We start from the raw sequence: 13,964 nt of genomic DNA on the forward strand, positions 1-13,964 counted from the left end.
CCACAAGACAGGGGCATCCACTGACCGCACATGGGTGAAGTGGACGCCCCTGAACTTGGGAGGCCGGTGTGCAAATTGAATTGCATAGCCGGTGTTACGGATGAGCCATCGGGACGGAGTTGGGAGCTCTAGCCAGGCCTCCAGAAACCATCCCAACGAGCCCACTCGACCCACCGGTGTACCCACGGAGGGGCAGCGAGGGGGAAGACAGGGACCCGGCTCCGGAGGCATTGTAGTGACCGAGAGCGGGGTCTGGGCGTGGAACTTGACGCCAACCTGTTTCCCCCGGTGGGCAGACGGCAGAGAAGGCCCGTGGACATTCTGCTGCGGGCTGCCCAGTGGCGAGGGGAGGGGAAGAGACGAGGAACGAGGCCCTGCCTCCTCGTGAACTGGTCTCTGCGCCTCCAGGCCCAACCGCAGACAGGAGCGACGCACCAGAGGCTGCGTCGCTGCTATCCGCAGACTGGGAAGAGGGGAACGGGAGCGATGCCGCTCGAAGACGGCATCCACTGCCATTCTGGCCCTCTTGGGTGGAGGAGACTGTGTGCCCACCAGTCTCGACCGTGGATGACCTGAAGGAGGAGGTAGAAACTACTTGCGTGGTCAGCGGTGGAACAGAAACAAAAGGGAACACCCTCCCAAAGAGCAGCAGAGGCACCCTCCCAAAGAGCAGCAACCCGAACCTCCCTCAGGTCGCCCGTCTCAGGAACGCTTCCCTCCCTTCCTTTTACGGGAAGGGGCCGGGGGCGCCTGAGCGGGCTGGGCCGTCCTCTTGCGACCAGACCTCCGGCCTCCAGGGTTAGACTGATGCCCTGAAGGAGGAGCTGGCGCAGGAGGACGTCCTCGGCGACGGGAAGCAGCCGGAGGCTCTACGGCAACAGTAGACGGGCCAGCAGCAGCCCGTTTCCTGTGCAGGACATGCTGTATTGCCTCTGACTGCTTCTGGGCGGCGGAGAACTCTTGGGCAAAGCTCTCCACCGCGTCGCCGAAGAGGCCGCCTTGGGATATGGGGAAGTTGAGAAGTTTGTTCTTCTCAAAATCGCGCATATCCGCAAGGGTAAGCCACAGGTGGTGCTCCTGGACCACCAAGGTGGACATCGCCCGACCCAGCGAACGTGTGGTGACTTTCGTTGCCCGGAGGGCGAAGTCTGTCGCCACACGTAGCTCCTGCAGCAGGGCTGGGTCGGGACCACCCGCCTGCAAGTCATGGAGTGCTTTAGCCTGATGGACTTGGAGCAACGCCATGGCATGCAGGGCGGAGGCGGCGTCTCCACACGCCATGTAAGCATCCCTGGTCAAACCAGAGGAAAACTTACAGGCACGGGAGGGGAGTGAAGGGGCACCCCGCCAAGCGGAAGCGGTCTTTGGACACAGCTGTATCGCAACCGACCAGAGGGGCCAGCCAAGACTTCCTCAACTCCTCATGCACTTCAGGGAAGAATGGTACTGGAGCGGGCCGCGGGGCAACAGCACGGCCCCCTCCGAGACACCAATCATCCAGCCGCGAATGTTCGGGACCCGGTGGAGGGTTCCACACAAGCCCGACATTCGCGGCCGCCCTTTCGAGCATAGCGGCCATTTCTGGATCCGGCTCGGGCGCAGCCACCACACCCGAAGGGGGTAGACCCGCTGAGGCATCACCAGAGGATGACCGCTCTCCCTCCGATGCCGCGATCGACATCTGATCGTCAGGCGGCGCCCTGAAGGAAACAACCGGGACCGCGCGAGACGGCCCCGGAAGCTCCGCCGGGACAACCAATGGCAACGAGCTACTAGAGGAGTGAGAAGCCCGAGAGGATCTTTCACCAGTCGGAACATTCTGCACTGTAATCCTCATACGCTCATCAACAGGAACTCTATCATTTTTCTTTTGATAAAAAATGAAAACGGGTCCAACAGACCCGAACACCATACAAGGGTTAAGTAAGCCTATAATAATAATAATAATAATAATAATAATAGGATAATAATAATCTTATTCTGGCCTCACTGAACCATTAGGATCCTCCAGATGCTGGCTTTAACATAAGAGATCTTCCAGGAACCACTTAAATGTTAAAAGATCTTCCAATAACCCTTTTATTGCATTCAAGTTCCTCTATTTTCACCCAAAGCAAGGTCTCATGGTCTCATGGTAATGAAAAGGTGACTCCAGAACCTCTGAACTAAATACAAAGTGCTTAAAGGATCCCATAAGTTCCAGCAAGAACCTCAAACATTGTCAATGCTCCTCCAGTAACCCTACTATAGGAGAAAGAGCTTTGAGGCACCTAAATTACATTTTGAAGTTCCTTGAGTATCCGACAGGATATTTGAGGCTCCTTTAGTTTTTACAGTGTATAGTATAGGATTTATTTGTTTGATTTGGGGTTAATTCACTTTTTTTTAATAAATAACATGAACCGGGCTGGTTCAACGGGAGACTGACTTCAGCTGCAGAGCATTCATTCACTAGCTGCTGTTTTGCCTGGATTGCTGTCTGTTTAACGCACATTTTTGAATATTGTACCATAAACCCCGACAGGATATTTGAGGCTCCTTTAGTTTTTACAGTGTATAGTATAGGATTTATTTGTTTGATTTGGGGTTAATTCACTTTTTTTTTATAAATAACATGAACCGGGCTGGTTCAACGGGAGACTGACTTCAGCTGCAGAGCATTCATTCACTAGCTGCTGTTTTGCCTGGATTGCTGTCTGTTTAACGTACATTTTTGAATATTGTACCATAAACCTTAACGTTATCTGATCGCTGTACGTCCGTCCTGGAGTGTTGCTTGCCCAACGTGTATATTATGAACATTGTATCAGCAACTTTACTCGATTGTTCTGCCTGCTCGTCCTGGACAGCTGTTTTCTCAAGTGTTTTGAACATTACGTACCAGCAACTCTAACGTTATTCGATCACTGCACAGCTGTCTCTTTAATGCAGATTTTGAACATTGTATCACCAACTCTACTCGATCACTGCATGCCCGCCCTGGACAGCTGTTAATGTGTACGTTTTGAACATTTATATCAGCCACTCTACTTGATCACTGCCCGCCCGTTCTGCCTTCACAGCCATTGGGCAATCACGGCCATACGGTCGAATGTGTGAGGTCAATATTTTAAAGCCCCACTAGGTAAGAATTCCATTTTGGTCAAACAACGACCCTAGAGTCGCTGTGGACTACTTGTATTTAATGTTACTGTCGTAAATACCACTCACGCAGAGCAGTCTCTTCACTCATGGCCTGATCCCCTCCCCCCTGTATATCGGTCCCTGTTCAGTCGGATGGAAGCTGTAACGAGTGGAAATAAGGTGTGGCCCCTTTAAGAGCTGCGCGCGCCCTGTTGAACTGTCACAGTCTGTATTGTATGTGCGCCTCGAACACCCCGTAAGCGGGTTGTTTCTGTTTGATGCTCATTCTTGTCCTATTTTTGTCTATCAAGTAATGCTGTGGACGGTAGAACGTGTGACAGACAGTTACACAAGTTCGATTGGGGAATAAACACAACCTGTTACAAATCGTCGGACATCGAACAAGCACAGCTAGCCTCCGAAGATATCTACTAATCAATCAACAAGAACGCCAGGTGCTTTTTAGCTCACACCAGCGAGTGAAAGCTTGTCCGAGTGATATACAATATAAGCAATATAACGTTACTTACAAGTCCAACAGCACGCGAGGACGTGTTGAGGGAAGTGAGGTAGACTATGCCGTAAAGCAGTTGAATTTTGTAGTTCTTTTTGTTTTTGGGTTACTACCCGAAAGCCAAAGTTTAAAAGTACGATTAAAAACGATACAGACCCCATCAGGCTATGGCAGACGTGTCATTCAACCTATTGTAAGTCGATGTACCATCACAAGAGTCTTGGAAATATATTATGAAGGTTGAAAAGTTGCCTAGTGCTGCATTAAACTGTTTGAATGCAGCTAAAGGCTCTTTATAGTTATAATTTTTTTAAGAGGTTTATTTTCCTTTTCATTATTTTGTTTTCAATTTAGTTAAAATTTGCATTATTGTTTGTTGTTTCTTTATCAGTGACTTTAGTTGTCAAGTCACTGATAAAGTGATCTTTCTGATCAGTGATCATCATCTCCTAAATATAAACCATTCAAATATAATTTTTACATATTTGTTAAATTTATTTGACTGTTTAATGTGACATCACATCACTTCCCTTCTGCCTTTCTAAGCATAAACCAGATTCAATTCTCCTGATTATTCTTAAGAGCTGCTGCTCACAGAATCATATTCAACAGTTATTGATACAGATGAGATTAGTGAAAAACATAAAGACACATAAACACACCAGATATGCAGAGAGATTCTTAAAACACACCTATATTGTATACCGTGTTAGTATTTTAGATATCTATAGTATTGTAGATAGTATAGTATAGTAGAATAGTAGATGTCATAACAATTAACACAAATAAATCAGAGACTTTTAAAACAGTTAGTAGATTCACTGAGAAATTACTAAAGAACAAATTAAACATATGAAAGTGAATAATAAAAAAAAAGAAGAATGAAAACAGTGAATGTAAGTAAACCCACAAACACTGACGTCTTCTCACTCCTCAGATCTGCTGCAGATGAAGTTGAGTTTGTGAGTCTCAGGAAGGCTGATCCAGCGCTGATCTCCTCCAGACTGAACTGCTCCTTTTCTCTTCGTAAGGCTGCAGTTTTCCGGTGTCGTTCCGTTCCCTGGAGCCCAGTTCTGATAGCACACGATCTCTCCGCTCAACCAGAGCCACATGTTCATTTGGCAGTAGTTGTGTAAACCCAACCACACCGCCTCAGTAGACGCACCTTTAACCACATTCATCACACGACGCTGCATCTCCTCTGAATGAACCGAGACCAGATCCGTATAATTCTGTCTGCAGTATCTCAGAGCTTCAGGCCACGTCAGAGTCTCTTTGATCAGAATCAGTTTATCTGGACACAAAACAAACCACAAGCAAAAACTAGAGAGAGAGACTGATCAAAAACAACATGCAGAACAAACACTGTGGAGGAATCTGTCATGTCAGACATGTAGCGTGAACTTTAAGATATCTGGAGGTGATGGATGGATTGTGTGTGTTTGTGAGGATCTGCTCACCTTCATGACACACAAAAGGATATTGGTTGTTGCAAGAGATGTCATTCCATTGACCCAGACGTTTCAAATAGATCATTACACAGTTTTCATTTCCTCCATAATTATTAGGTTCACCAGAATACCAGTATCTGAATGAGGACTGATGATCTAAATGATCTGACCACTGCCATGAGTCTCTGAACAGACCGATCCAGACATCATTAGATATGTGACTATCATTGATGAACTTCTGAATCTGTTGATTCTCATTCTGGTTCCTCACACTGACCAGATCAATGTGATTCTGTCTGCAGAAACTCTGAGCGTCTCTCCAGTTCTTCGTCTGATTGACAAAGATGAGTCCTGCGTTCACTTTAAGAAAAACAAATGTAAACATATTCATGAATCAGTTTGTTCATCATTCTTACGCTGGTTTATGGTTTTTAATGTGAATAAGAGCAGCGAAGCATCAGAAACACAAGTAATTCAAAGACTGTTTCTACAGCTGATGCTATATTACAAATTATATCAATGATGATTTTGCTAGTATTAAGTATCCTTTGTGATTTTTTTGTGGTAATTTTATTGCATCTTTATATTTCCCCATCATGTTTTGTTACATATTTCTCTGGAATACTGTATTCAGACACACAGAGCTGAATGAGACAAACATCAAACAGATGATGTTAAACTGCAGCTAAATATGTTTGTTAACTAGTTCTTAGAAATATGTCAGTAAAAAAAAAATATTCAAAAGGTTGAATTGTAGACTAATAATACTGTCACAGACTGACTGTGACACAGGACTTTTATTTTGAAGGGATTGAGCATGGGTATGTGCACACAACAAATTGTTTCCACCATTACACAGAAAAGTACACCAAAAATACTTCATACAATAAGGGTTTATTTCATTTAATTCAGTTACCAATGTGGGAATGCAGATTTATTAAAAGGTTTAATTTAGGTTTACATTGAATTTAGCATGTTAAGGTTAGGTATAAATTATGATTATCAGAGTTTTCTAGCAAAATACTCTAGTCAGTCCTGTTTTACTGAAACTCTTGGAGTTTGTGTTTTAGCAAGAAAGTCCAGCCAGTCCTGTACTCAGGTCTCAGTGTTTGAATAGATATGCTGAGTGCATTAGGGTGGGCAGCACTCTCAGTCTAGAACCGGTTCCTAAACCTGTCTTTTTGGTTCCTGCCCCTAAATGTATATAAACTGTAAGAGAACATTCACGTCAGACTTTGGTGACTGCAGCTACCGACAGCTTGTGATCTCAATAAAGAATCCTGCTGAAGATACAACCAAGTCTCCTGGTCGTTCGATTCGAAGTTCACAACACCAAGTTAACTTTATGCATTTCAAACAGCTACACATACCTTCTGGTGCACCCCTTACTTGCCAGTCCAGTACACAAGGAGAGTAGCCATATTTAAACCAGCATGTGCTCATGGAAGATTACTCCATCTGGTTCTGGCCTCATGGGGGAGGGAGGGTTTTTAAGCTTTCTTCTTATGTTTTGTCTTTATTGTTTTGAGCCCTTTAAATTGTACTAGAAATAAATTATGTATGATTTAGAGTTGAAATGTCATGACAGTTTGTTTCTTTGTTTATGTCTAGTCACTTCTTTGTAATTTATAGGTTTCTCCCTAAAATGGTATTTTACAAAAATAGGTGGAGCTAAGGCCTATAAAAGAGGTAGCCATTTTAGGGGAGAGGGCAAGTGTGGAAAGGTTGAATCCGTTTGTATTTGTGGGCCTGTATATTGGCATAGTCAACTTGCATTTGTGTATTGTCAACAATTTTGATTGATTTTCTTTGGTATTATAATTTTTGATAATCTGTTTGTATCTGTTACTTTACTATTGCCATTGGATATTGATATTTTTGCACCTTATGGAATTAAAACCACTCTGGACTGTGCTATTTCTGCCTTTGTCATGTCATTTACATTTCTGGCTGCTGGTACATCCTAAAATACATACAAATTAATATTGTTGCAATAATAATACTGTTAGTGTTTATTTTGTTAATAGTCTGTTTGGTTTTTCACATTGTAATGGACAATGTGTCTATGTGAGTTCATTTAAAGTTCATCTAAGAATGACATTTTTTACAGGTTTGTGTTGAGATGATTTATTTTTAAATACGATCTCCAAAACAAAATGACTATATCATATTTCTGTAATACAATAAAATCAACTGGCAAGATGTGAACTGAACATTGTTCTCAGGACAAGAGTTTTGTTCATAAATATCAAGATGGGGCAAGATGTTGTATGTCTATTTTATGTTAAAATATTATGCATTCATTAAATCATTACAAGTTATGTTTGTCAAAACAATTGTAGCCCTCCCACCGGGTAGAATCTTATGGCTCACAAGTTAGAAATCTGTCTAGGGGATCTTGAATTTACCCACTACCCCGGTAAAGGCATATTCTCTTCAGTCACAGTACAACTATAACCCAGATTGTCAGATTTTCACCTAATAGTGTCAGATTTATGTTTCTTCTTTTCTGAAAATAATAAATAAATAAACCCCTACTGTGTTTACCGTTAAATAAATAAAACCCTATTAACAAATCAGTTCTTTCCACAGGAAATCACACAAAATTATGGCAGATCAATAAACATGTATCCGGAACTCTTTTCTCTTTTGTTTCTCTTTGAATTACCAAATAATTCAATTTACAGAGTCACAACAAGGAATCAACATAACCCCAAAACGAATAAAATAAAATGTCAGTGCAATACTCAAAATTTACCCAGCTGAGATTTTCAGTACACAGATGGCGTGCTAGTTGGAGCTCTTTGATGCAAAACCAGAGTACTCACGAATCAGGACAACAAGAATTCCAGTTGTAGAATAGTAACCTTGAATCCTTAAAGGGGAAATGAAGCAGTCAATCAAGTTTACATGATTTACAAGATGGATTTCCACTTTAATCAACAATTATATAAGAAACATGAAAAATGTAAACATATAAAAGAAAAAAAAGAAAAACCGCTATATATTTTGCTGCCAGGGCGCTGCCATTGTGTGCAGTATTCTAAAGTGTGACGTCACGGGGTTGGTTGGCTTTAATAAACCCGGCTGAATGTATTAATATCACGACGTCAAACTGTCTACACCACGGAGTTTTGACCGCGAACAACTAACGTTAGGTACAGTCATTATTAGCTAACAGCTGTAAGCATGAACTAGCTAACACTAACTTAGTGTTTAGCTAACTTTAGTGGAGTTTATTAGTACCAGACAAAAAGACGACGTCTAACGTTAACGTTATGTTAACAAACTGCACATGGAAACATTGTTCGCGATGTCTGCCATCATATTCATGTCTCTTGTCAACAACACCATGTAAGTTAGCATGTATTAATATATGCATTTGAGCCGATACGGCGTGGGAACCGAGCAGTGGTAAGTTACGTTGTTATGTCGAACAGCCGGTGGTGGTTTTGGGCGAAGAGCGGGTTGGTAAGTTGCAGCGCGTGTGGCTGTTGTAATGCGATGCCCACCGTGTCAGAGTCCATCTGCTGTATATAACATATGTTAGACTTCATTAGTTGTTCGCGAATCGCGGTCAAAACTCCGTGGTGTAGACAGTTTGACGTCGTGATATTAATACATTCAGCCGGGTTTATTAAAGCCAACCAACCCCGTGACGTCACACTTTAGAATACTGCACACAATGGCAGCGCCCTGGCAGCAAAAGATATAGCGGTTTTTCTTTTTTTTCTTTTATATGTTTTCATTTGTCATGTTTCTTATATAATTGTTGATTAAAGTGGAAATCCATCTTGTAAATCATGTAAACTTGATTGACTGCTTCATTTCCCCTTTAAAGAGTATAGAAGCCCAAGAGGCGAAACTCTGTTGTGTTATGGGTAACAGTCTGTAGATGGCGCTGCGGAGGCGCGTCCGCCCTTATGGACTGAAAGCTGCTGAAATCGTTAGCGCCAGTCAATGGCAAAATCCATTTTAGTGGGTGTTTATAGTCAAAGTCCTTTTAGGACATTCATAGATTGTTTTTTTTTTTTTCTTGCCATTGAAACGTTCACTGTGTGCACTTTCACTGAAGATGTTGAAAAAACAAGTTGTTAATATTTTTGTGATATTCTATGTAAAATAAAAGTTTTTAGAAATGTTCATTTATAATGTTATTTATTTATTTTTCCAAATCATATATATGGTGAGATTCACTAATTTCAAAATCAACATTTGAATAAATATCTTATTACTGTGTGTCTGCCTATATATTATTTCATGAATTTATGTTATTCATATAACAAGGAAAATGCATGATAGAACATAAATATCGATCGATTAAAGGTTTGCAGTACTTTTATAATTGTATCTTTGCAAACCGTAAGTGCTAGGCTAATGAAGCCGATTCGGTGGGGGACATACCCTTACGAAAAAGTACTATAGTACTATATTATACAAAATATTATAGTAATCTTATAGGAAAGCTATAGTAATTTGGGACATACTACAGGAGTACAAGACTACTATATAAATACTATAGCAGTTTAAAAATATTATTATTACAGAACATCACAGAAGTATGTTATGTTCTGTAATACCTCTATAATATCCTAGAGCCGCTATAGTATTTCTATAGTAGTCTTATAGTACTTATATAGTAATATTTTGTCCCAAAATACAATTTTCCTAAGGGTAATTAGGACATGCATAACCAACACATAGACGTATATTTTCTGTCATTTAACGTCATTTAACGTCGGTCATCCTCATTAATGTATTTTAAATTGTTTTCATATTTAGATATGACGGCCAGAAAAAATTAAGTTATGTTAAGTTTTTGTTATGTTAAGTTTTTCAGTGCCATTGACTCCCATTATTTTTCGGCGTTTTCCTTCAGTTTTCAGTCCATAATGGCGGCCGCGCCATCACGTCATGGGGGCAACTGTTGCTATGGAGCATTCTATTGAGTTTCGCCTTTTGGGCTTCTATACTCTTTGTCCTTACTCCTCGCCGAGATGAACAGCATCCATGATGACACGTTCCACGACGACGCTTGAGTGGATCTCAATGAACTCCTCCCTCCTCGAAGTAGTGATGGGAAGTCCGGTTCTTTTCCGCGAACCGGTTCTTTCAGACAGTTCGTTTCAATGAACCGGTTCAAAAAACCGGTTCACCAGTTCTTTTACGTCATCACGTAATGACGTCAATTCTATAATCCCGGCGGATAAAAATACATTCAAATAAAGGCATTTGTAATCTTAACTTCAGTTAAATAATAGTACTCATCGTCATAATCATCTTGGATAGGTTTCTTACATTTACGTTTTGAAAATGAACCCTGTAGTAGGCCTAAGGCGATGAGTAAAACGCGTCTGTTTTACATGTCTTGAAGTGAATAAACTGGTCTTCATCATTTTTTTTTATTTGTAATTAAATAAACTTACATTTCGCCGAATTCGGCCCCTCATTTAAGTCCTTGGTTCACCCGTGCTCATGTATCAGCACAGCACATAGACAGTATAAACACAGCATCAGTTGGCCAAAAGAAAGTTCGGTTCAGAGACGCATGCGCAGTCTCTCCAGCTCGACGGTTCTGTATCGAACGCGTCCGAAAGAAACAGTTCTCGGTTCTGTACTGGTGATCCGAGAACTGCTGCAACAACCAGTTCTTGACTCGAGCACCGTAGCATATGCCTGTGTGTGAGCTGAGAACTACTGAAACCTTAGGTTATAGCCTTCAGTCGACAAAACTAAAAACTCAATGCATGTCTTCAGTATGTTTAATACGTTATGTTTTGATTAACACATTATCAGTGTTGTGTGTAACGCGTTACAAAGTAACGCGTTACAGTAACGTAACTACTTTTTCGGGTAAAAAGTAGTGTAACGCGTTACTACAAAAAAATTGGTAACGAAACGTAGTTCCTTTTTCAATTCGGCGCAACGTTACTTTTCCCATGGATATATTTGACAGCGACACTGCCTCAGCTGCGCGCTTGAGAGAAGAGAACGGTTGAGATCTGAAGAGAACGATTTAGTTTCATATTTATGTTTAAATAAAATAAAATAACAATTTTGTGTGGAGACATGATTTTGACCACTTTATTAAGTTTGTTTTTGTAGAAAACCTGTATTTAAAGTGAATTTCGTTTTGTATTAATTGTATCTTAATTTTAATAAATGTTTTATCAATCAATTGCCTGAATTTAATAAGAAGTAAATTAAAGAAAACTATTTAGTTTCATATTTATGTTTAAATGAAATAAATAAATAAATAATTTAATCTATGTTGATTATATGAAAAGTGAAAAGCATGAGTAAGATCATAATTTTGTGCAATATATCGGGAGATAAATGGAGTGGGCAGACATGATTTAGACCACTTTATTAAGTTTGTTTTTGTAGAAAGACTTTCTTTAAAACGAATTTCGTTGAGTATTAATTGTATCTTAATTTTAATCAATGTTTTACCAACCAATTAATTGCCTGAATTTAATAAATAAGTAAATATGGCATGCAAAATAATCATGACGGCACCAGCGCGTGAACTGGAGCTCGTCTCCATACTGTAAATGAACCGAAACTCAGATAAGCTATACTTGTCTCACAGACCTGAGAAATATATAGAAAGCTTGAATATGTGTACTTTTAAACAAAATATATTTTTTTCTCTCAAAATCTCTTTTTTTTCTCCTACTCCCTTAGAGTGAGTCGTATGTCTGAAAACTAAGCTTATGTCTTCTATATCATTTTGTCCTATGCTATCAAGACGCGATTCGCACCGGTGTTAGAGAGCAGGAGCGCTTTATTGGCTGTTGCCGAAATTTAAAGTTCGGTGGATAGGGAGGGGGAGCGGAGCGGAGAGAAGTGGTGCGGGCGCGCTGCTCATCGCGGAGTGTCGCACTCTACCCCATGATGCAGAGCCGGCTGAGAATAAAAGTTGCCGCACACAGCAGCGCCAATGAGAAGGACTTTTTTTCTTTCGAAATTGATACTATTTTTTATAATAAAGAGCACAAAATAATTACCTGTTATGTCCTCCATTGTATAACTTTATGTCTACATATTTAGGAACAGATATTGGGTTCTGCCCAAAGTCAAGCAACATAAAAGTAACGTAATAGTAACGAGTACCGTAAAAAGTTACTTTCCAAATGGGGTAACTAAGTAAAGTAACGGATTACTTTTTTAAAAAGTAACGAGTAACGAGCAAACACTACTTTTTAAAAGTAACTTCCCCAACACTGCACATTATAAGCATTTGCTTTGAAACCTTGGCAAGAGTTTACGTCAAAAATGTATATCAACTTACTTAGAAATTAAATGATCTGTTCCAGAAAATAATGTTTTAGTAGGCTATAATAATAAATGTTTAGTTTTACAATCCATTCATTGTGTTTCCAATCTTTAAAATAATACAGTGAAAAGGCAGTAGCCGATGTGATAAACATGTTTCTAAAACATGTTTTATTTTGTTACACTTATTGATGTTCAATAAAATACTTAAGAAACATGCATTTCGTCCCTCTGAAAGAATTGCACGCATGCTCAGCTCATCAGCTCATCGGTTCTCCGTATCGAACGCGTCCGAAAGAAACAGTTCTCGGTTCTGTACTGGTGGTCCGAGAACCGCTGTACCTGTACGTTCGGTAGTGCGCGCATGCTCATATCAACTGCTCATGCTCATCACTTCTCTCAGCACAACATGTCTCAGTTCAGTGAACTGTTGGATTTACTGGAGTAACATATATGACTACTCCGGGATATTGGTTTATTTTGAGTCGAATGGACTGTCAGGACTCAGGCATGTCCGAAAGTGAGTAACTTTAGTAACTTGTTGTGGACAGGGCCGGCCCGAGGCATAAGCGAACTAAGCGGCACCAGGGGGCCCCCAAGCGATTTTTTGTATTTATTTTTTTTACATATTAATTAAATTAAACAAGTGACATAAATGAATGAATGGATTAATAATTCAAGACAAGAAAATTCTGATTTCATGATCAATATACCTGCCTACAACTGCTGCTGTGTCTGCCAGTGTTTGAGTCATGTGCATAACCTCGCGTGCATAGACAATTCGTGCGCAAAGTCACGGTAATGTTAAGCCATGTCACAAAAATTTTATTTGATCAATGATTTATCTTTTAAATTTAATGATATTCAGAACAGAACAAGAATAAAAAAATAACTATAAACGAGCCAAAACTAAATAATTTAAAGCGAAAGTGAAAGAGGCGTTGGGCTCACGTATCTCTCTCATTAGAATCAAAATGTTTCAACATTCGCGATGGATTTGGATGGTAAACTATTCTTTATTATAGGCTTCACTTCACCCATGTTACAATATCGAGGGGAAAAAAAAGCATCTCTTCACATGCGCAAAAATGTGCTTGGAAACATCACAGTGGAGCGCTGCTTAGGCTACGCAGTGCTGAATGGTACGAATTGTAGGCTACTGCTGACTATTTAAACAGAGCAGTGTAATTTTTATATGTTAGGTTGACTATTTTATTATTATATTTTATTACGGCTATAACGAACAGGCTGCGATGTCAAGATTGCAATGCTGGAATATGTTGCATGTTATGTGTGTGTGTGTGTGTATGTGTGTCTGTGTTTGCGTGAAGCGCGGGCGCGATCGAACAGAGGAAACATAAAAACATACTCCGTCATGTTCATACAAGACATCATTCAAACTGCAAAGTGTTGCAAAATGTTGGAGGATATTTTGCAAATAATTGTTTTTAATATGTTTTGTGACAATTTGTTTTCAGACGTTTAAAAGAGTTAGTAAAAGAGTAAAGAAAAAGTAAAAAAAAAAAATATTAAAGTATCTATTTTTTATTAAGTATTTATTTTGTATTAATACATAACGTCATTGTATTAATTTATAA

The 13,964-nt window shown here is 40.2% G+C and overlaps 1 protein-coding gene across 1 annotated transcript in view; it reads right to left on the reverse strand.

The window, feature by feature from the left end:
* Nucleotides 1-3,989: 3,989 nt before the first annotated feature.
* Nucleotides 3,990-13,964, reverse strand: part of LOC308686963 (macrophage mannose receptor 1-like) — a gene marked incomplete at its 5' end in the record, with an annotated part of 57,796 nt that continues 47,821 nt past the window's right edge. The window contains 2 exons of the mRNA XM_081359099.1: nucleotides 3,990-4,931; nucleotides 5,098-5,439. Coding sequence (XP_081215225.1) covers nucleotides 4,564-4,931; nucleotides 5,098-5,439 — 710 coding nt within the window. The 3' untranslated portion in view covers nucleotides 3,990-4,563. The remainder of the gene's footprint in view (nucleotides 4,932-5,097; nucleotides 5,440-13,964) is intronic.

Source organism: Scardinius erythrophthalmus (assembly GCF_964197995.2).
Source record: "Scardinius erythrophthalmus genome assembly, chromosome: 2".
Lineage (NCBI taxonomy): Eukaryota > Metazoa > Chordata > Actinopteri > Cypriniformes > Leuciscidae > Scardinius > Scardinius erythrophthalmus.